Here is a 25,233-nt window from a genome sequence, read left to right on the forward strand (position 1 = left end):
GTGTTTGCACCCTGGGAGAGCTGGAGATGAGAACTGACCTTAGAAGGCGGCTGGATTTATGTCTGAACAAGGACCCCAGGGTGCAGGGATGCTGCATCTCTTTGCCATGGACCTCTGCCCCATCTAATGTCCCAGAGTATAAAATAATCTGGCACTGCAGCTTGTGGCACTCAGGGACTGTACCATGGAATTTAGTTTCTTGGCTGAGTTTTGCAGCCTGCTGTGAGCTTGGTGCTGTGCAAACTCTGCCGATGCGTCTCTTGTGGTCATTGGAGCTGTGGGGAGCGTGGCAGGGAGGGATGCAGGAGGGCAGGCTAAGTGGCAGCAGGGCTTTAGCCCTCTCTAAAAAGGATGCAAACATCATCGCTGTTTGCATTTCAAGGGAGTGTAAGAGTGTTTTTTCATTTCAAGGATGTGTAAGACCATTATGTGCAGATTGCATTCAGTGCTCTGGGTGCTGTACAGATGCACCGAAAAAGCAGTCCTGGACCCAAGAGGTTATAATCAAAGAGCATTTATCAGAAGACTGGGTAAGTGAGTTTCTGGATGGAAACTGCAAACCCTGCAGTTCTCCCAACCCATTATCAAGGTTACTGGAGGCTGATGTGCTGTTGTCAGGAGGGAGTTAAAGCATGAGCATCCCTCCAGCGAGCAACCTTGCCTGGCACAGAAACCTCCTTCTCATGCTGCTGGAGCCACAGAGAGGGCTTCTGTTCTCCGGGCACTGACCTCAGCCGCCGGCCGGGACGTGAGTCACACTGGGAGCCAGGCTCGGCGGGCACTGGTCCGCGGGCGCTGCCTCCCCACACCCCCGGGTGGGCTCTCCCCGTTGGATGTCCCGCTTACCGTGGGCACGGTGCTTCTTCAGAGCACACGTGCTCCTGGGTTAAATGCTGCTCGGCGGGCTGTGCCTGCGCTCTGCAGCCCTGGGAGCAGGGCAGGGTGTGATGTCCCGTGGGTGGGCGTGAGGTCTGGCGTCTGCACCCACATGCCGGTGCTTGTGCTGTGGATTATGGGTACAGAAAAGGGGGACTAAGGGCTGGGGTTCTTTGTTCTCCCCCCAGTTTTTGTCTAATGGGGAGGAATAGATTAAGGTGAAAGCCTCTGGGAAAAACTGAAATGGAAGAAGGAGGAAACCTTATTGAAAAATATGTTCAGCTGAAGCAGACAGGACACCGTTTGCTGATGCTCAGGCTCCTTTTTCTGTCTTCCCTGTATGATCCTGCATTTAACATAGCACAACTCCCTGTCAGGACTTGTTCCAAGAAATCTTTCCCCATCCTCTCCTTGGAGGTTTGAGGGAAATGTAGTCATTGCTTTAAAACAAATGACTACTTCTTCTTCTCTGGCGTGCCCTGACACCGATCCCACGGGAAGCAGACAGGGCTGGGGGGGTGATGGTGTGCAGGTCACCTCTCCTGCTCTCTGCAGCCTCATCCGGAGCAGTGTAAAAATTCACGCAACAGCCTGTCTCCAGGGTGAATAAATATTGAGCCAAATTGCCTTGGAAGGAAAGGGATCCATTTGAAAAAATCCACTCAAGAAATCACCAGCAGCTATAATCCCCAGCCAGAGTAACTCCATCTACTGCAGCATCAGCCATGAGCCTGGAGAAGGCAGTGGAGAAAACAAGTCCTGGAGAGCTGCCTGCCACGGGTTCTGCTCAGCTCTCACTCCCCATAGCAATTTTGCAATACAAATGATTCAAACATCAAACATGGACCTTACTGCAGTAAAGACAAGGCGCATCAAAGAGCTGTTTAACAAACTAAACTAGAGAGGAGGATGCAAGGGGAGACCACAGTGATTTTTGTCTTATTATTATTTTTTCTTCTGCAAGGGGAGCAGGCCTGTGATAAGGACCCACACACGGCCTTGTTTCAGTGCCAGGATGCACTGACGTTTCAGCAGGATGGGCATCATATGACCAAGAACCCGAGCAGCCTTCCAGTGCCTTCCCGTAGCATTTGGAAGTGCTGATTCAGGCCCAGTGCAGCCCCTCTGAAAGAGTAACACCTCCTCCTGAGGCACTGTTAAAATCAAAGGAAGTTGCTATGCCGTTTGCCGTTTCCCAGCCTTGCTAAGGAGATGCCACACAAAGTCACCACTAGAAGGCAAATGAAAAGGCTCCGAATGTAAAAGCTTTTCTTTTAGAGATAACTTCAGTGCATTTTTATTTTTTTCTACCTCTCTGGGCCGTGGCGAGAGGCCAGCGACGGCTGTTATGCTCTCCAGGAAATTCATGAACATTGCAGTGATGAAGTGATGGGGTGGTGATGGATCTTACAGATAGCTGTTGGAAGAAGAAAAACATCTAACAAAGAGAAATACACTGGTGTCTTCGGCTTCCCTAAAGCAGAAAAGCATTTAGGCAGCCAAAAATCGCGGGCGAGGACCTGTGGGTCTGAGCTGGAGCGGTGGAGGAGGAGGAGCAGTCGGCCAAGCAAGGTGTTGGCAGCCGGCTCCAGGGAGGGGGTAGCACCGCCACAAGCTAAAGCTGGATGTTCACAGCTAGTTTAGGATCCAGCTGTAATTTTAACAGCTGGTTCTGTCAAGCTGCCTTCAGCATAGCTCTGATCCAAGCTTCTATAATTAGCTAAAGAGCAGCAGCTCTCGTGCAAAAATTAAAGCAGCAGTGGTGCTTGTTGCAGGGGGAGTAGCATGGGAGTGAGCCTTACCGAAAGGGGAAAGGGCTGGCCTGTGAAATTTTTAATAGTTGGGGTTTGGTCTTTTTTCTTCTCCATCAAAGCAGTTTGTGCAAAATGTTTGGTTAGGTTTTTTCCCCCTCAAAAACACACCTAAGAAACGTTGTTTCATTTTGCATCATCCTTAACAGAAATATTTAAATTTGTCAACTCAAATCAAAAATGTTTCATCTGCGGTCAGTCTGAGGTCAGTTGCATTTGCTCAACTCATACAGTTTCTCATGGGTGAGATGGTCTGAGCCCTATTGCCCCTGGGTTCCCTTGACAGCCGAATGTGCTGCCTGCGTTTTGGGATATGCTTTGGATTTTTCCCTGAGCAGTTGGGGCCCCCAGGGAGAGTCAGTCCCGTTGGTGAGTATAGGCTAGAAGATCAATAAGTGTATGAAACACCCCAATTATAATTAGCATGAGTCACTCCTGGTCTTGAGCTTTCCCTGTTTGAGGTCAACCAACTTGAAATAATATATTTTGACATTGCTCAGGCTGCATGTTCCCGTAACCTTGGCTTTTTACAGTCAATAAATGGATCTATACTGGTTGGAGATTGCTAAAGAAAAGTATTAGGCTGGTTCTCCATGTTTTTGATAAACATTTAGGAAATAATAGGGGAACCATCCCTTTCTATTTCTGATGGTTTATGAAGGTAGTTCTTGGTGTCCCTGATTTCCCAATGTTTCTCGGTGTTTTTATGTTGTGCCCATTCATGTTCCCTGTGTAGTGTCACAGGACCAAAAGGCTGGTGCATCTTTCTTCTGATAACGAGAAGGGAGAGACTAGGAAGTAATACGATAACAAGTACGTGGAAAAGGCTCATTTCCTGGCAACTCAGCCTAGATTAATTACATTTCGGTTGAAGAAGGGTCCATTTTATGTGGAGACCTGTGCAGGGCCAGGCAGTTTCTGTCTCTCACCAGATAAAGAACATTTTTTCAGAGTGAGATCATGTCTTTTTCTGGAGTTTTCCAAAGATGTAGTTGAGTCTTAGATCAACCTCAACTGAGAAGGGTAAGCATCTGCTGATGCTTCTTTCTGACTGACACCAGCCTGTTTCCATCTGCATTTCCCCCCTATAGTGAGCTTGCCTGAGATTTCACCTTGAAATCTCTGATGCAACAGGGAAGTCTGCAGCAGCGGAGTTGTCCACACCCCACCTCTTGAATGCTTACAGTGAAATTGGGCTGGGAGGTGTCTCCCGCGCTGTCTAAATAGGACTGGGTTTAAAATAATTGCTGCCGGTTTGGTGCACACACAGCAGCTAGCAAGATGAGCCAGGTCTGTTTTCATAACCAGAGCAGTCCTTGAGGGAAGCAATTATGTGGCATGTCAGTAACAAACAGTACAACCCCAAAATACCTAAAAGACAAGGAGACTGCTCAGTGGGGAGTGAATTTCAAACTTTCACGCATTGCAGAAGCTGAAAGGAGAAATTACAGCGTAGCAAAGTTGATGGGAATTTTGGTCAATGATTTATTTGGGCTAGAATTTAGCCTTGGTTTTTATAATTACAGGAGTTCATAAAGTGGGATTGCACTGCTCCAGGGAATGAGGGGGTGATAGTTTTAGAAAAACCAAGGTGTGCAAATATCCTCGTGCAACCTGGAGGTTGTGACTGCGCTGCTGAATGCACCTCCCTTGATACCGCAGCTGCCAGAGCATCCTATACAAGCTGACTTCTGGAACAGCTATAAAACCAGCAGCCAGGAAAAGAATGAGTCCTAAATTAAAAAATTCTCCATTCCCTTCATAAAGCAATAGCTTTGACTGTAAATGTGTTGAACACTCAATAATAGACGATCAGAAGCTGTTAGCACCGCAGCAGATGTGCTCAAAGCCATTTGGATTTCTCTTCAAAGCAAACAAAGAGGAATGTTATGTGCGTGCGAGGACGGGTTTCTGTGATTTATGGTTGCACGGCAATGCTGCCTACGTGGGGGGAATGCTTTATTCCAGGATGCCCCAGAGAGAGGGTCCTAAACCCATCTGAAGCCAGTGGTGAACTTCTCTGCTGACTTCTGTAAAGCTCTGTTGGGGGATTAAATTAATCTCATCCTTGTTTGGATTGATCTATGTGAGCAGCTGCCTAGGCTGAGATTTTATTTACTGGTGTGGCTAAGAAACCCAGCTAAAACTATTCAGGGCTTGGAGGATATTTTAGACTGATCCTGTAGCTGTAGTTGGAGGCTCTGCAGGATGCCTGCATGAAATCCAGACCTTCAGGTGGTTCCTGACGCTTTGCAGTTGTTTTGAGCTGAAGCCTCAGCAGCATGTAGGTTGGCGTAGCCCATCTGCAGTGCGTGTTGAGGGTGTAAAGGCTCCTCATCCCCAAGTCTTCCAGTGTCTTCCCTCTTTGCTTTCTGTATTAAAGCTGTTGAGGTTGCGTGGGCGGCTGTAGGTGGGTTCTCCCTCGCCCAGGCAGGACCAGCTCTGTGTGTGGGCAGGGCCGGTGGGTGTGGGGTGGTGGCAGTGGTTCCTCCGGGTCCGAGATCCTGGTCTCTGGTTTGGGACTGGTTTTGCTCTCAAACTTCAGCTTCTGACAGCGCACTGCTGCACAGATATTATTATGACTTAGTACTGCGTGCCTGTCCTTAAATGCTTTCTCGTCCAGCTTTTCAGCTAAATCAGGCTTCGTGCGCATTTAGTGCTGGTAAATGGGATGAGCATCACACTGGGAACCTCTCAGCTTTCATCTGCCTTTTTATAATAAAAGACTGGCTTCAAAAGACCAAAACATGAAGGTTATTTACCTGTAACTGGATTTTTTTTCTCTGAGCAGTCAGCAGCTCCCAGGTGGGCGTGTGGAGATGCCACTCGAAGAAGCAGCATTTGATTTCCAAGTAAAATTAGATTCCACATTCAATTCTCAGTAATGCAAGCGCAAGACTTCCAGCAAAGGCGTTTTCTGTAGCAGAGGGTTTTAACATCTCCCAGCAGATACAATCGAATTGCTCTGCAGCAGCCAACTATTGTCTTATCTTTAATATGTAAACACTTGCTCAATAATTAAGTTACTACGGAAGTTGTACTGTATCAACGGTCAATTATAAGATAAACTGATAAAAGGGAGGATGTGGCTGTGTTCTCTACGGTGGACACCAAACCTCATATGCCTGCAGTGCTCAGGTGAAGGCTTGGTAATGGTATATTTTGGTATTTTCTCCTGACAGTTAGTTGTTCCCACACAGTGTTTTCAGGGGAGGTGAGTGCCCACTGGGAGATCAAGAATCACTCTACTAAAAGGAGTTTTTTCTCTGGTGAGTGTCCTTTGCACCACCTTACCTTGCAGTTGCTTGCCGAGAGGTTGTCACCTCCTGCTGCCTCGATTTCCCACCTTTCATCCTGCTAACGCCTTCCCCGTGCGTCTCATTTCTGCTGTGCTCAGTTGGTGCAAGGGGCAACATGATCCCATCCGAGATACCTTCTGGGACTAGGAATGACTGTCTTAATGTCTTGGTGTTCCCTATGAGAGCTACTCCATAGGGAATCACAACATGTGATTAACGAAACCAGTTTAAAACAGTTTAAGAAGCTGGATTAGGTACATGATCTCTTATTATGGCTCCTTTTAGCTGACAACCTGGTGAAAGAACAGAGGGTCTGGATTACACAGGGAAACATCAGACCTGACAGGAGTGTTTTCTGACTGTTAGGCTTAGTGGTGTCATGTACAAATTTAATCAGATTTAAATAGTGGCAAACATCCCAGGCTTAATGGATTTCAGCTTTATTATTGGGGCTTTGCTTAGAAGCAGATTGGATTTTCAGCTGTGAGCCAGCAATGCAAGTGTATTCATGATGACATTAAAAGGGACTGGAAACCCAGGGACTGACCTTGCATTTAAATACCACATGCCTATGTATGGGGACAGAACTCATCTTCTTTCTGTCAGCCTCAGGATCACGACGTGTTGCTAAGCTCAGCCCCATGTTTTTACCATAGAGACGATGTATTTGGCTCTGTGTCACATTTTGATCCCAGCAGCTGGGTAGCTGAACAAATTACTTTTTCCGTTTCAAAGGCTTTGTTGCTCAAGATGAAGCAAGATGACAACATATTTTTGCAGTGATCTGGAGAGTTTGTTTTCCATGCTTGGCTTCAACCTTGAAGTTGTCCTACACATGATCTAAAATGGTCTCTGTCCTCCATTTTAGGGGGCAGGGGTTGCTCTCCTTGACCTTCCCATGGTGAAACTTTGTCTTGGCTGTGCTGGCTTGGGGTGATTTGGCTAGAGGAAAACCAGTCACTGAGGACAGACACCCGTATGTCTGCAGAGCCATGGTACTGCCTCCAAATCTGGTATATTTGGGTGGCTCTTTTTACATTGTGGGAGAAGATGCCTTGCAGGGCATCCATGTTGAAGATGGTTTTGTAAAACATGTTTGACTTTGCTTGGAGGATTGGTAATGGGAGGCGACCTTGTATGTCCAGCACTCAGGGATTGACTATCTAGAGCTGTCAGGGACAAAATTTACCATTTTGTGACAGTTGGTTGTTGAGGTCTGTTCAACTGGTTGGTGCTGCTCCCAGTCCTGCATGAGCAGGAAGAGGGGGGAAAGGGGAACGTCAATACTTTTTCAAGTTCCCTATAAGAGTAGCATGTGGCATTGTTCTCTTTATCAGCAAAGGGAAATGCATGTGTTCCTACTCCCTTGTGTTTTCTGTGCCACCTAAACCACCAACCTAAGGTTTCAGTTACTTCCAGCTCTGAACTGAGCATTAATGGTGATGTTTTCCCTTAGAAGGCTGAGGAGATGTCTGTAAGGTGTTATCTCAATCATCTACTAAATCCTGGCTTTCTCTCTGATGCCGCCATTCAAGTGCTAATTGCCTTTGATTAAGTCAATCATTTACAGAGTGAGTGGGTTAATTGGGTATTGTGAAAGCAATCAATCTAATCAGCTGCTTGCATCCATAGCTGAGGCCTCCAATGCAGCAGGACAATAATTGTTTTATGATCTCCTGGAAGGCAGCAGAGGCAGACTGGATGGCAACAGGAAACCCTTCTCTGCAAAATGGCCTTTAGGAAAAGTAATTTGGATGCTAAGTGTTCATTAGGAGAGGGCTGATTGATTAAGAGCTGGGAAAGCCTCTCGCCTCTAAAAGGAGTGTGCATGAGAAAATGGTTGGTGCGGGTGTTGGGATGTGGGCACATGGGAGGTCCTGGGCTCCTTTGCCTGGCTGGGTGAGATGTGATGAGGACGTATTTCTTTAGAGGGGGATAAAGAGTCTTAAGGGGGATGAAGGGAGATCACTCCCTTCTTACGCTTGCAAGAGGGTGTGACGTGAGACATGCCAGGTACCCATCCTTACATAAGGTGCACCAAGAGCTTACCTACCCGGTGTCTTCTAGGGGCAAAGAAACAGGTTTGCAGCATCACTAAATGCATTCTCGTTCACTCCTTACTGAGGCTTTAATTTCCAAAACACTGAACTGTGCTTAAGCAGTAGCAGCTCGTGGTGGCTCCTCACCTGGTCTGTGCAGAGAGCACCTCAGGGGAAGGATGCCCATCTCATCAGTGAGCCGCTGAGATCCCATCCGCCTCCTGCACATGTGGACGCTGACATTTCCAGGACGCCTGTATCTGCACTGCTGAACATGTAACCAGCAGGAAGTGTATTTATCCAGAGATGACTGCAGAATTATTTTCAGGGAAGTTATAAGCTCCTCAGCACAGCTGCAGATAGGGGTGAAAAAAAAAAAAGCTGCTGGTGCTGTGTGGAGGAGTGGAGGAACGGTTGTAGCCTTGACTGTAAGCTCTAAGTTGTTTGACCAACCTTGACACCACTTTCAGGGGGACTACCTTATGTATGGGGAGAATGAGTTTGTCTTTTCACTCCGTTAGAAGATTTAATATTCTTTTTAAAATATTTTTTTACTGGAATGCAAATGCTTAAAAAATTAAAATTGAAGTAATTGAAATGTCTTGCTTTGGTGGTGGCTGAATGCCAGAAGAAGTATGTGGAAGAAATATTACAACTGACAGCAATCAAACTGAGCAAATTGTACTGCCATGGCCAAACAAGAGGTGTGTAGTTCATTTTGCAACACTTTTCAAAGTCCAATACATAGAGAAAATTTAGAATATGTTGCCTTCTCCATCCAGCCCTCTGATTATGGACAGTGTCATTTATTTCAGAAAGAATATCCTTCAGACTCTTTGTTTTAAAAGGAGATTGTGACATTGGTGTAAGTGGTGATGCAGGATGTCAGGGATTCACCATTCAGCTGCTCCAAATAATTATGCAATTCCTTTAACCTCGCAGAAAGAGCAGGCACGTCATCTCCAGTAAGAACCTATCTGCCGTTCTGATTTAATTAACTTCTTACAATGTTAATATAGCAGACTACTCAGCTTCTGACATACAGAGAAGTGGCAATATATACCCTGCAATTTTAGCAGCCAAGTGATATAGTTGTATTTAAATCTTATCTAAAGCTCGGAATTGGGGTCAAAGCACTCTAACTGCTTAGGGGAAACAAAATCTACTGTAGGTGGCGGTGCCCTGCCTGAACTCTAGGAAAATGTGATTGCTCTTAGATTACACACACAAGTACAGTTTTTCTCTTATTTCAACCTCCCATGCTTTGTCTTGCAGTGAGAGAAGAAGGCAAGAAACAGCAGCGATGAATTTGGGCTTGGGTATGGTATTGGTTCTGTTGCTGTGTTCGGTTTTGGATACACTAACATGCTTCTCCTAAAAGCCTTAGACCAGACCTGGTTTTACCACAGCCCTGGAAACATCATGGAAGTAAGCAGTTCTGATGCATCTTTCCAGGTGAAATTGCAAAATAAAGTACTAAAGAAACCGAAGAGCAGATGTGGTTTAATTCCAAATTTATAATGCTTTATTTAGGATGACAGAAAGCAAAGTCCATGCGTGTTTTTTGTTTTTTGTTTTTTTTTTTTTTTTCCAAGCCAGTGGATCTGATTGTCCTCCTCGAAGGAGATTTTTTTTTTTCTTCTCTGAGAACAAAGGCTGAAACTTAAAAAGTAGTTTTGGGTACTTCCTATAATTCACATTCTCAGAGACCAAAACCCCCATCATTAACTAAGCATCGTAACGGCTTTCTGAAGTGAGGAAGTAGCAATATCCCTCTTCTTAAAAAATGGGGAACTTGAACAAATTGCTGGCAAAAATTGGATGGAAAGACGATGTCTATGTCAGATTGTCTTCATAGAAAATCCTCTCCTTTACTTCCTCTGTGGCTTCTTGGACAGCAAGAAAGCTCAGACTAGAGCACCCAGTGGGTCCTGCCAATTTTAGATCCCTGGCTTGGAGGAGCTCCAGCCACCAGCTCAATGGAGCTGACACAAGGCCATGCAATAACTTCTTTTCAGTCAACCAAAGTGGTGACCCTGTTTTCTTTGCCCTGAAGAGTTTTGCCTGCAGTGATGGAGTACATGGAAGTGACAGTTCCTCATTTTACCTTGGAAACTACATAATGGGTAAAGAATACCCATTTGGGCTGTGTGATTTAAGGTTATATTACGTGCCATTCATTGGCTAACTTAGTCACAGCTGCTTGGTGGTTTTTTGCAAGTGTCACAGGTTTGTGCCAGAACTGCCTACAAAAGCAAGCGATTGTTTTTTCTTTTTGGCAGGCGGCTGAAGTAATGCAGAAAACTTGACAACCGACCAGCAGCGGTGTTAGCCATGTGAGAGTGGTATTTCTAAAAGGTGCCCATAGGTGCCTTCCAGCAGGTCTTCACCAGGTAGTCCTTTTTACAGTCATGGCTGGGTGCTGGTGATCAAGTGGGATGATGACAAGCAGCCGCATCCCTTGTTCTGCGCCTTGGGAGGGGAAGCAAACGTGTTAGTGACATGAAGTTGCATGGTCCCACACCAGCAATCAGCAAGTGTTGTAGGGCTAGCAATCACGTAGCTTCAGCTTAAGCAGGACAGCCCTCATGAAGATCTGAATTTGTCCAGATACCTCTAAATATGAAGCTGTTGCTAAGCTCACAGAGACGAGGAAGAGACAGTTTAGTTCTCCAGCTCCGATGCCCTCGGGTGTGAGATCTGCTCCCTGTTCAGCCTCCTGCAGTTTTGTTTCTCGACACCTTCTCTAGCTGCTTTCACAATCCTTTAGATCAGGACGTTGAGGACGCATCTTGCTGACATACTGTTTGCCTGGGGAGCCTGGATGGGTTTGTGTTGGGTTCAAGTCCAGTTCACAGTGTTTTGCACTGATGAGTGTTGACAGGAGTGCAGGCAGCAGGTTTGGGCAGAGCAGGGGAACAGCTCCCAAGAATGCAGCCTGGAGGAAGGAAGGAAGAAGGAAGAAGAAAAGAAGAAAGTGAAAGATTTATGAAAATCCGTACCAAAGTACAATGAAATTAGCAGCTGGCTTTGTCAGAGCAGGCAGGAGCTCTTTTGCAGAGGCAATTGGCCTGGGAAAAGCAAGCACTTGAACTATGGAAAGGGATAACACTTAGTGTTGTGTTAGGTTTTTTAAATTCTTCCTTGGCATGGAATTTGGATACTGAGTTTTGCCACAAAAGGTTGGAAAGAGATCAAAATGATGACATGTCCCTATGTAATAGGGCAGGGAAAGCTGGATTTCCAGCCTGACTTTGACACAGTTTTGTCCTGGGCAACTCACCAAACCTCTCTGGGCTTCCCTCTCTTTATATATAAACTGTTATGATGCCCATTTGCCAGGGGTGTTAGGTGGACTTTACAGGTTTTTCAATTATTTGATATCCTCTTTGGGGATTTTGCAGAGTGATTTTATTCTTCATCCCTTAAATGTTAAGAAAAATCACAAAAAGTATGTTGCGGAGGGGAACAAGTTTAATAAGAAATGCCTGCAGCATCCTTTGCCATTCAGATGTTTGTAACAGAACACTCAAGATGAATGAATGAATGGATGAAAACCACAGCCAAGACTTGTGGAGCTGAGCTGCTCCAAGGTGGAGCTGCCGAGAGCTGAGCTCTGTGTGCCCAGTGCTCTGCTGAACCACGTGGACCTCAGGTGGGGATTTCTGAAGGAAAAGATGGGCTTTCCATCTCCATCATCCTGCGTTTGCATTTGGAGATGTCACTGTCCTCCTTGTGTTGTCTCTTCTCTCTCTCATTTGACACTGATGTTTTTTCCTCCAAACCCAGCTCTCTCCAGCGCCCTATGAGATAGTGATCCCCAAATGTCAGACACAGAGAGGTAGCAGAGAGGCTCTGAATCTGTCTCTGCTGTTTAGTGGAGCGAATAGAAATGGCTTTTGAAGTACTTTCCCATTGCTCCAACTGGCTTGGCATTAAAAATCAGCACCCTTCAGGAACAGAAATTGCCTGTCCTTGGTTTCTAAACCGCACGCTTTGAGAGCAAGCTGCTTAACGTTTTGCCATTCAAGAGAGCAGTCGGCAATCGCCAGCCGTCAGAGCCCCGGCAGCATCTCTGCCTCACGTTAAGCAAATCTTGCATTTTATATACGTATCAGCCAGGCATCGCCTACTGCCTGTCTGTCTCCTGTCAGAGAGACATTATTCCTGTTCAGCTCCATCATGTACAGCCTGCTATAGGGTACATAGCATTTTTGCTGATACGAGCCTGGCAGGTAACGGCATCTGACTCTGAATCAGTCAGAGCTTCAGTTCCCCAGCAATTAATTCCTACCACGGCAGTGATGCAAATGCATCAGCCCGGGCCTTTCCCGTGCTGTTGTCGAATGCGGCTGCCCTTGGCTGCGTTTCGGTGGCTTTCTTGGCATCTTTCCCTTGCTCAGACTTTGGATAATCCTGTTCCCTGTGGGTTCTTCTCTTTCTGACACTGCAGATGCCCTCCAAGGGGTTATCTGTGTCTTTTTGCTAGAAAAAACACATAGCAAGCCCACAGTTTGGATAGGATTGAATTGATGGACTGAATTAGCTCGTTCTGCTTGTGGTGCTGGGGAAGTCTCTCTCAAGCTGGATGGGTGGACCAGGGAAGGAGCTTCAGATTTGTCATTCTCCTGATGTATCTCCCAGTATCAGTCCGCTGGTTTACTGGGCTGGGGTACACAGATACAGCTGCCAGTGCACATGGGTGACGGTGCTCTGCATGGGGTGGAGCACTTATCCTGCACTGGGGGGACGGGGAGGGCTCGGAGGTGGGAGGATTAGGTGGACAGTGGTGTGGCCGTGGGGTGACTGAGGGTTTGGGCTGTGACACAGACTCAGTTGCTGCTGTGGGTCTGCCTGGCTGTGGGGAACGCCAGGTTCATGGGAGCGCAGGCAGCGGGGACTGCTGGATCTCACGGGGGGGAGAGGTGTGTGCTCTGCTTGTGCTGGCTCAGCTGTGCGAGCGAGCTGTAAATAATGTGTGAGGAGGGGATCACCGCGGGCTCTGAAATGAAAACACCCGTGCTGGTTGCTGGGTGGCCACGCACGCCCATTCTGAGGGGCAGAGTGAGGTCCCGCGTTTTAAAAACAAGCTCCGCTGCAACATATGCCCTATATAGAATAAAGAAACAAAGGAAAGGCTGCTGACAGCTTTAAATATTTCCACCACTTCCATCTGCATCAAGTTATCAGCCCGTTTGCAGTCCCGCATGCCAGCCGTCGGATGCGCCGGTTGGATTTATGGTGCTCTCTGTGGTTAGCACACAGCATTAGCAACAGCACGGGCTTTGCCATTGCACTTATTTATGGCAGATGTGGATGGCTTTGCCAGACGTTCAGTAAAGTCTCTTTGAGGACCTGGAGAAAGTATTTGGCATAGGATTTCATGACTCCAGACAGAAATGTGTATGTGTGTGTGCATTTTTTCTTGCTTTAGGTTTTTATATCATGGAAATATTTTATATTGCTTACACCTGTAGAGTCAGTGTTGAGAGGCTGGTTGAGGGATTTTTCTGTATCTTTTCATCTGTGATTTAAATTAATCCTATATCAGGATGGACAAGTCAAAAGTGGATTGAATGAGGTATTTCTCACACCACTGGTTTGTAGCAGGCAGGTGAAGGAGAGACTTTAATATGCCACTTGTCATATTAAAAAAAAAATAAATTAGCTACTTAGTTGAATGTTGTTATAAAACATATAATTTTTAATTTGAAAATCCTAGCTCCTGAGAGCCAATAACAAATAGAGAAAGGGAATACTTTTTCAGTGGGACTTTTTTATAAATATATCTTAAATAAATGGAAGGTGACCATCAAACTGCTCTGTTAATATTCACAAAACTTGTATTGGACAGTTCTTGGGGTTTCTTTATTTTGAAGCATTTAAAATAAGGGCATCAGTTAAACTTGTTGTGAGATAAGTTGGGCAGTGTAGCTGCTGCAGGAGGAGCTGGCATCAAGCAGCTGTAATTGCTTTTTTGATTTGAGAAGTTAAGATTTTTAGATACTTTTTTCTCTCTTTCTGGCTCTTTTGAGCTTTAAATAAAGCATGTTTATTTTGAATAGCATTTTTCCCAGGCAGCAAATCTGCCCATGGGGCTGTTATCCAGGGGGAGAGAAGAGGCCTGGGCTGCCTGGGGGCTGGAGGGACCTGCCCCGTGGGGACAGGGTGCTGAGTCTGGCTCAGGGGCTTTCTGAACTAAAGTGCCTGGAACTCAGTGGGAAGAACTGCAAGTGTTTTCCTCTTTTTCTGTGTGAAAAATGTATTTCTGGCTTACTCTGATACAGCCATCCACCCTGAACCACTTTCCCTGTGTGCAGGCACCCTGTTTTTCTTCTTCTAGCGGCATCAACAGAGGAGGGCAGATCTCACCTGCCTTTTCCTTTCTCCAAAAGTGCTACTTATCTGAGTAAGCTGAGCAGCATCCCTGGTGCCAGGAGCTGTGGCCGGGGCTGTCCTTTGGGAGCCTGCGCAGGGACACAGCCTTGCTCCTCAAGTCTTCACCTGTATGGCAGCACAGGATGCACGGCAGGAATCCCGCTTTGCCTGCCACATCGTGGTGTCAGAGCGGGGACATCCAAGGCACAAACTGTTGGAAAAGATCAAGAGCAGAGTGAGAAGAGCAAAGTTGAAGGAGAAGGCCGGTTTTGTTCGTGTCTTGAGCAATCCAGCCACACATGCGGTCTGCTTGGTTTTGAAGTCAAAGCTCTTCTCCTTTTCATTACCCAATCTCTTTTTTTAAATACAGCACTTTATCCCTGGTTCTCAGCAATTGGTTTCTGCTGCAGGGTACCGAGAAGGGTTTCTGTGGAAGAGAGGACGCGACAACGGGCAATTCTTAAGCCGAAAATTCGTGTTATCGGAGCGGGAAGGTGCACTGAAGTACTTCAACAAAAATGACGTGAGTACCTGGGGTTGCTGTATGCAGACAGGGGATCACAACGGTTTTCATAAGCACTGAGTCCCCAGTCACGCAAGGAGAAGGGTGCCAGGTACAGCTCACCACTCTCTTTAGTAGGGTTTGCTCTTGGTCCACCAGAGCCTCAGTCATGGTGAGACACCCTAACTGACCATTTTACACATTCCTGCTCTGTTGCCCTTTAAAGTTGATAAGGCTTTTCTTAAACTGCTAATGAAGGAGTTTTTCTCAGCTCTGGTTCTGCATCATCCAACTGACGTGGGTTTCTTATTTATGGCTAGCTTGTGATGAAGGTATCACCACCTTGCAGTGGTCACTGGTGTCTGAAATCTTTGCATGGCATGGCAAGCAATCTATAGGAAAAGCTCCCTGGTTTTCTGTTCCAGTGTCAAGCAGTGTGGAAGCATTTGTCTTTTTCCCTAGAGCACATTTCATTTATTGTAAGTGAGAAAGGAATCTATTACCATGAAAATTGCATTTGCGATGAATGGACAGACACTCTACTATTCTGCACCATGTAATGGAGGAAGCCGAGGTGTTTTCCTTGACCTTTGAGTCTCCTTTGAACATCACAGCTGAGAGCAGCCCAGACAAGGCCACCAGGCAGTTTTCTCAAGTAGTTGATGCAATCATGGTGTCATGATGAGCCACGCTGTGCAGAGGAGGGAAACATTCATCCACAGTTCTCCACAGCTGGCAGACGGCTTTGATAGCACCGTCTTCTTCAGCTCGGTGTGGTTTGGTACAATTTCACCTTGTGGACAGGAGAGAGCCAGTCATTACCGAGGGAGAAGTGAAAGTCCCAGCAGCCCCCATTCAGTCACTGTTGACTGCTCCAGTAGATTAAAGCTGCTTTGCTTTGTTGTGGACCACAGCCATGGTGGGAACGGCGCTGTCCAGACACATCCTCTTGGCTGGGATTTCCCCGCTGTGGTCACCTGAGACGGCTGCGTGTCTCCGGCAAGTCCCCAAGTTCCCAAAGCAGCACTACTAGCATCTCTGCCAGCTCAGGGAGTTCTGCATGGTGCTGGGGACCATGGCACCACCACACAACCTTCTGCTGGCCCCTGGCTGTGCCCTACAACTGATGTTCCAAGAGCCTAATCTTTATGTTTTTTTGGATGTTTTATTCATGCTTGCTAGTTCATTTCTCAGTGCAGTCCTGAAAGGGATGTAAACTTCTAGAGATGTTTTCTAGGAAGAACAACCGTGCTATACAGTTCAAGTGACCTGCCACAGAGGGTGCAGGTGGGATTGGTGCCTGGGAGGGCCTGATCCAGACTCACTGTTGGGCTAACCCACCCAAAAGGTGAACTGTAAGGTTTATATTTATCCCCCTGAGAAGAAAATTCCCAGTTTGGAGGGCAAGAGGAGGAGCGGAGCCAGAAGCCAATGGCTCATGTAAGAGGGTGGGACTGGTGGGGATGTGGGCATGGTATCCTCTGCCAGTCTAGCACCCAGATCTGAAGTTGGCAAGGGGGGATAATCCTCTGTCTTCTTGGCCAAGGATGAACTGCTGTGGGTTCTTGAGATGCAGAGAGCATCCTGGCCTGTTAGTTAGCAGTCTGCTTTTTTGTGTTTGGTCTGTCTGAATGGTTTTCTTTCTTTGATAGCGCTCATCCCAATGTAATGCTGGTCACTTATCATTAGGTAAAGAGTCTGGAAGAGATCTAGGGGTCAGGAGACAGTTGAACAGAAGCTGAGACAGGAGGCAGGGTGAAGATGCTTGTCTTTATAGCATAACATCCTATCATGAGACTTGGCCTGTCCATCTTTTCTGGGCTGAAACCTTTGTCCCCTTGAACTCTGCTGAATTTTGCAGAAGAACAGAGCATTTTTCCAGGCTGGCAGAAAGCACTCACTAATACTCGAACAAAGTCTCTTGATATCTCATCACCGGACAGTTTTGTGAGCTGGGAGTAATTTTTTTTTTAGCTAATGGCCTCAATCAGGAGTTTTTTTCTGATCAAGTGAACTGCTTTCTGGTTTGAAAGCCAATTCTCAGGTGTTTGCTCACTCAGCTGTGTTTTCCAGGCAAAAGAACCCAAAGCAATTATGAAGATCGAACATCTAAATGCAACTTTCCAGCCTGCAAAAATTGGGAACCCACACGGACTGCAGATCACTTACTTGAAGGACAATAGCACAAGGAATATCTTTGTCTATCATGAAGATGGCAAGGTGAGAGTGCGAAGGTAACAGAAGGATTTGGTTGTGGTCCTGGGGGTTGATGCTGCTGAGAGACAGCCTGTGGCACACTGGGCTCTAACCAACCTGGGAATTGTTGGGGGTGTGTGGAAGAGATGGGGGTACAGGGTGCACAAGCAGCTTTGAGCGTGTTTGTCATGTCCTTCCAAGCATGGAGGTTGCAGACCGTGTCTTCTAAATAACAAGAAGCAAATGGAAGGAATTAGTGTTCCTCTGCTTTCAACTAGATGTAGGGGAAAGGCATTTTTTTAAGGCAGGCTTCTTGGTGCCTGGAGAAGGAGATGGGGTGAATGGAGCAATGAAAGGTGAGAGGACTTGTTCTGAGGACTTGTGGAAGTCCTTAGAGTCAACTAGATTGTAGAACTGAGGAACTGGTTGTTTCTCTGCCTGTCTTGTACTTCATAAAATGCAAATCTGCATGTTTGTATTGATGTAAAACCACTTGCTTCAATACCCTCATGCCTCTGAAGGGGGGTGTGAAGAAGAGGGAGGCCAGGGCAGGGAGGGGGGGTCCCAGCCCTCCTGGAGGCTGCCAGAGGAGTCCCAGCCTGGGGGGGGTGTCACTGTGAAGAACTGCAACAGTCACGGTGCTGCCCTGTGGATCTTGTCTCCACGGACTGGTGTCCACTCAGAGAGCAGTCCCAGGCGAGTTTGCAGTGGGTGCCATCTCACAGCCTTATTTTCATCTCTTTCTTTCCTCCCCCAAATATTTGTGTCTCCCCATGAAATATCAGCAGCCCTGGAGTGGCCTGAAGAGCCCAAAGTTGTCATGTTCACATCGCGTTTGCTTTCCTCTGGCTGTTGTAGTGCCTTCAGCCTTTGATGTTACATCCCGCTCAGCACTCTGTCTCTCAGAGGCTTTCTGGGGGCAATCCCTCATGGACGGTCACGGCAGGGATTTGCGGGATTGTCTCGGTGCACAACCCATTCCCAGCTGTTCACCCAGGCACAGCAAGCCAGGCAGCCCTGCTGGGGATAAGCAGTTTGTGCTCATAGCAGTCGCTTCTCTCCAGACTTTACAGGCCAATAGTGCAACCAAAAAAACAGGATATTCTTCACTTGTGGGTGAGCAAAGCTGGTCTGGCCTCTGCTGCTGCTCAGGCTCTGGTTGCGGTGGAGCCGGGTGATGCCTGTCGTGCTCACAGGGCTGCGCTGCAGAGGCTGGATGTGGTTCCTGTGTAGTGCTGGCACTCCTGGCAGGAGGCAATTAGCGTGTCAGGTTGGGTTAATTAGTAGCATAGGCTGGTTTGAACCTGCACAGAAATGTGTGTGTAATATGCGTGCACACATGTGTACAAGTGTATAATAGACATACGTACAATAGATGAATGAGTGCCTGTGTCTGTGCTGCTGCTTACAGATGTATAAGGGAAGTCTCTCTCTCTCCCCTGCTCTATGTATATGTTTGTCTAGAAAAAGAAGCAACGATGACCACTTAAAACTAGGCAGGTCTTGCTGCTTGGTAGGAAGTGGCACAGCGTGGCCATGCCCATGTACCTTCTGCTTGCTGGGCACACAGTGATTTATTAACCGGGCTGTGTCTCTCCAGCCCCGTGCTCCAGTTCAGCCTGCCCGGCCTCTCACACCCTGCAGCACCACGGGGTCTTGCTCTGTGCATTTGCAGGTCCCGGAGAGCTGATCTGGCAGGGCTGCTTCCAAATTTACCCTCCCCTTCATCCGCTCTGCCTGGTGGGATATGCGAGTCCTGCGGCACGGAGTAGGCATTGCTTGTCACCAGGTGCTGCTTTAGCACAGCAAAGTATCGCTGTGTTGCTCTCAGGTACCTCCCTGGCCACAATTTAAACTGAAATAAGAGGAAGAAACTCTTTCCTGTGAAAGCTGCATCCCACTGTTGTGCCCGTGTGGTTGTTTGGTTTCTGTGTTTTAAATGCTAAGCTTTCTGCTGGGAGTTCGTGAAAGGAGCAGTCTTGCAGGTCTCACACATTTGCTGCTGCTTTCCTGACTGTGGTTTGGCAGGACACACTCTGATGCCATCTGATAATCCGCAGGTTGAATTTCTTTTCACTTCCCTGAAAGTGGTCTTCCCCTTTGGCTGAGCGAGGGCTGCAAGAAGATGACAGCCCCTGGGGTAAATTCCTGCCCTTTGGGACCAGAGGCTGCCCTGGGGTCCGCCTCCGATCCCCCACTGCCCTTCGCTCCCTCCCGTACTCCCCCAGCAGCCCCAGGGTGTCCCCTCGTACCCCAGAGGTGCTGCCTCTCCCCTAATCTGAAATGCTTAAGCCTGATTTAGGCTCCTGTCTTGTATTTCTGGGGTTTAATCCCTCCTTCCCTAATCCTGTCACCAATCTAGCTGGCCTCCTATTGGGGCAGTATTTTTTTATTTTTTTTTTTTTTTTGCTTCCGCTGAGCATCTCGGCAGTAATCCAGAGCATTGCATGCTGCTCTCCACTTGGGTCTTCTGCTACAACACCCCAGAAGAAAATGGGCCTGTCTCTCAAATGGGATAATCCCACATGTGCTTATTTAACCCCTAAAACATCTGGGAGAGCCCTGCTGCCCTGGTGGCATTTGCTGGAGTAAGTCACCCAAAGGGATAAAAGACAGACGGCCGAAGCGGGTCACCGTGCTGCTGCCCCAGAGCTTCATGGGGTGAAACAGCATCATGCAGCTTGGCTGGAGATGTGGTTCCTGGGTGACCTCAGCCTGGTGGCTTTGTCAGCTCCTCAGTGTGTCCTGATGGCAAACGGGAGACTGAAACCAGCCCCAGCACCCTGCTCAAAATAGGCATATCGGGGTGCTTTTGTGATGTGGGTGTCTAAGGACAGCAGGTGCCTGGAGGGGCAGGGCAAGATGTGTCTTGGGCTCTGACCATTTCCAAGGATGTTGTTAACACCCACCACTGTACTGAGCCAGCCCGGGTGAAGCTGAGGCTCCTGTTGGAGCTGGAGACCGATGCTCTGCGTGGGGTGACCCCTCTGTGCAGACTGCCCCGTGTGCTGGAGGGACTGTCCCTCCTGTGGGCGTCAGGCTGGAGCCAGCCTTTACCTGCCCCCGGATCTCTGTCGGGTGTGGGAGGCAGGAAAGCTGCAGGAGTGGATTTCCCACGGCTCTGAGCTCCTCTCCGGGGCTGAAGCTCCCTCTGCAGGTCTTCTCCTGGAAGCTGCTGCCATCCCTGGTGTCACCATCACCCTTAGGATGCTCAGAGGTGGGCTGAGTCTCCAGGAAAAGCCACCCTTTAGGGTGCAAACCAAGATCTTCAGATGTTCTCTGGACAAATTCTTCCGCGGTGCTCCTCCTTTCATGAGCCACACCAGGAGCTTTCAGGATGGGAAGAGGTGGCATGAGGGATCAATCAGCAGCAATGGAGGGGCTCATTGCTTGAGCTCCAGGGATGGATGAGTAGAAGGTACGGTGAGAGTAAGTTGCATTTTTATCTGGGGTTGTCAGTCTGAGTCTGCCATGGCAATGTGGGTGGCTCTGGTGCAGGATGGAGACTGGAGAGACACTGGGGTGGCACACGGAGGGGGAGTCTGCGGTGGCACCGCAAGCAGACCAGAAGGAAGTTGAAAGCCTGGCAAAGCCCTTTGCAGAGGTTCAGGCAGTAGTTCATTTCCTCTGCTTGCCCCAAGATGTAAATCAGTGAGAGGAATCTCTGCCAATGAGCTAATGAGACAACACCTTCCCGTCTGAAAACGCTGAGCAGTTTAATGTTGGTTTAATACATCAGACATAAGCGCCTCAGTCTATCTGTGACATTGTTTGCAGTTATACACGCAGAAAATTGTTAGCAATTGTTAGCCTTCTGGCTTTGCATATGCAGGTATAGGTTTGTATAAAGAAAGGTGGTGGTACGCCTTCCTCCAGTGATGGATGATCAATATTCCGAGAAGCAGTTGACTGCTGGAAGTCAGTGAGGGTTTCAGTCTCTGCTTTTCTGCAGGGTGAAGCCCTATCTCACATAGCGATTGAGGAGACGACGCACACACACACACACACACACACACACACAGAGCCATCCAGTTGGTGACTATATGAAATGCCAACATTTTAACATTACAGCTTATTGTTCATTACCTCAAGCCTGGTTTGGTCATCGTTAAGTTCAGGAGCCAATTCCTCTCACTGATCTTCTTTGTGCTGCTACCTGGGGCCTGCTTAGCTGCTTGGGGTAGGAAAGCAAGTGAAAAGTAAGTAAAACCTCAGACAAGTAGATCAGAGTTTTCCAAAACATTGTTCGTGTATGTCCTATTATGTTTTGGTTTTTGTTTTCTTTTTTTCCCCTTCAACTTGAAGTAGATTAACAAACCAAAGCAAAGCGTTTGAACTTTTAGAGGGTGGCTATTTGCCATGTTAGACCTTTTTGAGATACCCCCAATTCAACTCCTTAAAACTGAGATGTCCAAAATAGGAGCCTTTTTTCTTTTTCCCTTCAATCATTTTTAAAGTGTAAAAATGTTTAAGTCTTACTGAAGGGCAACTTCTACTTTGATATGGTCTTTCCTACACTACAGCAACCTCACCTGAGAGGGTTGACCATGTTGATTTTAGGATCAAGTCTGACTCATTGAACTCGTCCCTGATATGTGAAGCTTCATGTGTGTTAATAGTTCAGCATCCTGATGAGGGCAGCTGTTACATCTGCCTTCCAACATGCCTTTCCTTTGCCCATACCTTTAGACCGCAAGGCGATATTTGAGAGTTCCCTGTGTGGATCACTTAAAATTAATGTGGCATTTCTCAGTGAAACCTTCAAAAAGCATCCAGAGCAGCACAAGCTCTGTGAGTCTCACCAGAGACAAATGAATAAATGAGTTTCAAAACAAAGAAGTTACAAAATAACTATTTTGTAGGGGGGGAATAAAAAAAAAAAAAAAAAAAAAAAAACAGAGGGAGATTTTTGCCGAGGGCATGAAGAAGCGCCAGAGCTTCTGGGAATTGAGCTGGGACTTCAGTATCATTGTGCTTGTCCCTAGAAGACTCGTAGATATGACTGATAGGCTGCAGTGCAAAGATAAAGAGATATCTAGCCACTCTTAGCAAAACACTGAAGTATGTTCCTAAAATTTGGGTGGGATTCAGGCGTTGCTCGCATGTCCTGCCCGCAGTGGGTGCTGGAGGGATGGGGTGGGCAGGGAATGGTGGGCAGGCTGCAGTGGTCAGGCTGCCTTTGCCCCCCACCAGCACGAGCCAAGCAGTGTTTATAGGGTCAAACTCAGTGCTGGGCTCAGTCCCTCAAACGCTGATTTGTTGCTGGTTTTGCCAGTTCAGAGACGTGCTTGAATCCTTCCCTCTGCAGAAAGCCCCTTGGTGCTCAGTGGGGGCTGCAGAGCTCCGTGCATATCTTGCAGCCCAGGACAGCATCTGGATGTTCCCCATCCTTCACCCGTTTGCTGCTCTTTTATGTCTGTATTTTATTTTCTTAGGACTGCTGCTAAACTGCACTCTGCCACTTGGGACAAAGCAATGGGAGAGATGAAACGCAGCAGGATCACATTATTTTAGGTGCAGACTACATTGCTCACTATGCTTTTCTTTCTCATTATTAGGAAATAGTGGATTGGTTCAATGCCATCCGGGCAGCACGTTTTCATTACTTACAAGTGGCATTCCCTGGAGCCAGCGACGTTGACGTGAGTTCTCCTGCAGTTATTTTTTTTCTTCTTTTGCTCATTTTTATCATCTTGTTAACAAGCTGGAAGGCTCGGAGAGTGCTCCATCCTTCAGAGCATTTTACAATTACTGGGCTGAAATTATTGTGGTGGGATGTTGAGCCCACGTGCAGCACCTGTTACCAACATCCAGCCTTGGAAACCGTGTGCGTGTGCATGCACACATGTTCACCCTCAAAATGTGAGTCGTGCGTATGAGTAACTCCAGCACTGTCACGCGTGCAGAAGCCATAAGTGTTTTTTGCAAAGATTATTGCTGTAATATTAAAAGCTGAAACAAAGGATGGAAGGTAGAAAAGATAAAACCAAAGGAATGTCAGTGCTGTACCTAGGCCTCTGGAATGAGTTCTTGTGTGTGCAGGTCAATGCAGTCTGTCTTATGAATCTCTGTCATGTATTTTCTGGGAGCTGGAACTGCTAATTGCATTACCTTTTGTTAATATAATACTAGAGGCAGTATTAATTCAAGCTGACAGTAAGTGCCTTGTGTTGCAGTTGCACTGCAATTGGTGTGTAACGTCACTGGTTGTTGTTGTTGATTGCTCTCTGTTACCTCCTTCACTTTGTAGATTTTGAAACCTAATTGCATTACCTGCCTTGCATTACTTACCTGGGAGGGGTCCAGTTGTGATCTGGGGCTGGCTCTGAGCTGCAGGGTAACTCTTGTCCCCCTCTGCCCATGAACCCCGAGGAGCCCCGGAGCCAAAGCCTTCCCGTCAGACCCACGCTCAGACATTGTCCTCACCCATGGGGAGATAAAGAAGAATGGTCCCACAGATGGTATCTGATCCCCCATGTGAGGGACTTCAGACCATTTTCTGAGAAGAAGTTAAACTGGGCAGATATGAAAAAACGTAAGAGCCTCGTTAGCTAGCTATTGTACAGGTGCTGTGCAGTGTATATTTTCCTTAATAATTTCTGCTCCTCTCCATATCTTCTACTTCTCTTAAAGTTAGTTGGCACATCTGAATCAAACTGTCCCAAAAAAACCCCACAGACCTTAATAGAGTTGCCATTTGTCCAGCAGTTGGTGAGAGTGTTTATATGCTCACCCCCTGGCAGTTTCTGTGGGAGATAAGCTATTTATATTTTTACTTATTATTCCTTTCTCATCAGTTATTCTTTGGAGGAAACAGAGGAGTGTAATGTTTAGCAAGGTTTAATTTATGACCTTGAAATACTTCATAGCGCTCAGCCTGGGGAGACCTCTGTGGAGACTGGGTTATATACACGAGGTAGCTCCATCCTGAGTGTTGCCATCATTAGCATCTAATTTATGATTCCTTTACCCTGTCAGAGAGATGAAAAGGCATTTATTTTAAACAGGAGCCAGGTTAAATGTGGTAGAGAGGTATAAATTGCTCACACCACCCTAAGGATGCTCAGGCTGCCACTGCAGCTCCTGGGGAGCGAGGATCTCTGAAGGTCTTCGAGGACCCATCTGCAGGGTGGAGGAACCTCTCAGCCACGGGTGACGAGCTCCTTGATTAGCAAAGTGTCCTCAGCCCTGTCTCAGGAGCCAAACACCGGGGCTATGAACGCTGCAGAGCCTTTCACTGCCCACGATGAAATGTCCAAGATGAAGATGTGCCCGGCTGCTGTGGAACAGCGCTGTCATTCTTTGGGCTGTTGTATTTTGGGGTGTCTTTGCCTACAAGCACCTGCCTGCTAGATGAGAGCTGCTCTTGGGCAGAGTTAGGTGTTGCAGGAGTGGCAAGTGGAGTCATTAATAACCTGTTTAAATTGAAGTCAGGGGCGGGGAGGCGCATGGCCAGGTTCGTCTGCCCTGGTTTTGGTGAGACTCATCTTTCAAGAGGCTTTTAGAGGCATCTGAAAAGATCTTGCAGCTACTGCCTTGTCTTTGCAAAGCAACGTTAAAAATATCCTAGGTACTGGTAACTGTTGTCAGCAATATCTGCAGGCAGGGGTAGTGCACAGGCAGCATGTGTTAATGGGGTTTTACAGGCAAATTATACTTCAGAGCTTGCATGAGGAGCTCCCACTGCATCTGGTGGAGGAGATGCATTGCCAGAGCTGACCGGTAAAGTGGGATTTGTCGCGGGGGCTTCTCCTGGAGGCTGCTGGTTCTGCTGGTGAAGTGCTCAAAGATGCTTCATGATTTCTGCACCCACCTCTTCTGCGCACTTTGGAGGAGTGGGACCAAAGCATTCAGCCAGAGCTGTCGGGTGGGCTTGGGACGGGGGCGAGCTCGGCATAGGCCTTCCTCCCAGTGCCCCCCTAACCCTGCTCCACATGCCTGGTGACCCCCCACCTCCCTCCATCTGATGGTGCTCTCTTTTCTTTCCTCTTCGGCTGTCCCAGCTGGTGCCAAAGCTTTCTAGAAACTACCTGAAGGAAGGGTACATGGAGAAAACGGGACCAAAGGTAGGCTATAAAATGTTTCTGCAGTCCCTTTAAACATGAGTCTTGCTCTGTGCAGGTCTGAGAAGG

General features: G+C 47.4%; 1 protein-coding gene across 2 annotated transcripts in view; it reads left to right on the forward strand.

Moving 5' to 3' along the window:
• Nucleotides 1–25,233, forward strand: part of ADAP1 (ArfGAP with dual PH domains 1) — a 67,915-nt gene that overhangs the window by 39,885 nt on the left and 2,797 nt on the right. For both annotated transcript variants that reach the window (XM_032983698.2, XM_032983697.2), the window contains exons 5-8: nt 14,814–14,926; nt 16,979–17,125; nt 22,660–22,743; nt 25,105–25,167. In XM_032983698.2, the coding sequence (XP_032839589.1) occupies nt 14,814–14,926; nt 16,979–17,125; nt 22,660–22,743; nt 25,105–25,167 (407 nt within the window). The remainder of the gene's footprint in view (nt 1–14,813; nt 14,927–16,978; nt 17,126–22,659; nt 22,744–25,104; nt 25,168–25,233) is intronic.

Source organism: Tyto alba, unplaced genomic scaffold (genome assembly GCF_018691265.1).
Source record: "Tyto alba isolate M040663 unplaced genomic scaffold, T.alba_DEE_v4.0 Super-Scaffold_28, whole genome shotgun sequence".
NCBI classification, from domain to species: Eukaryota; Metazoa; Chordata; class Aves; order Strigiformes; family Tytonidae; genus Tyto; species Tyto alba.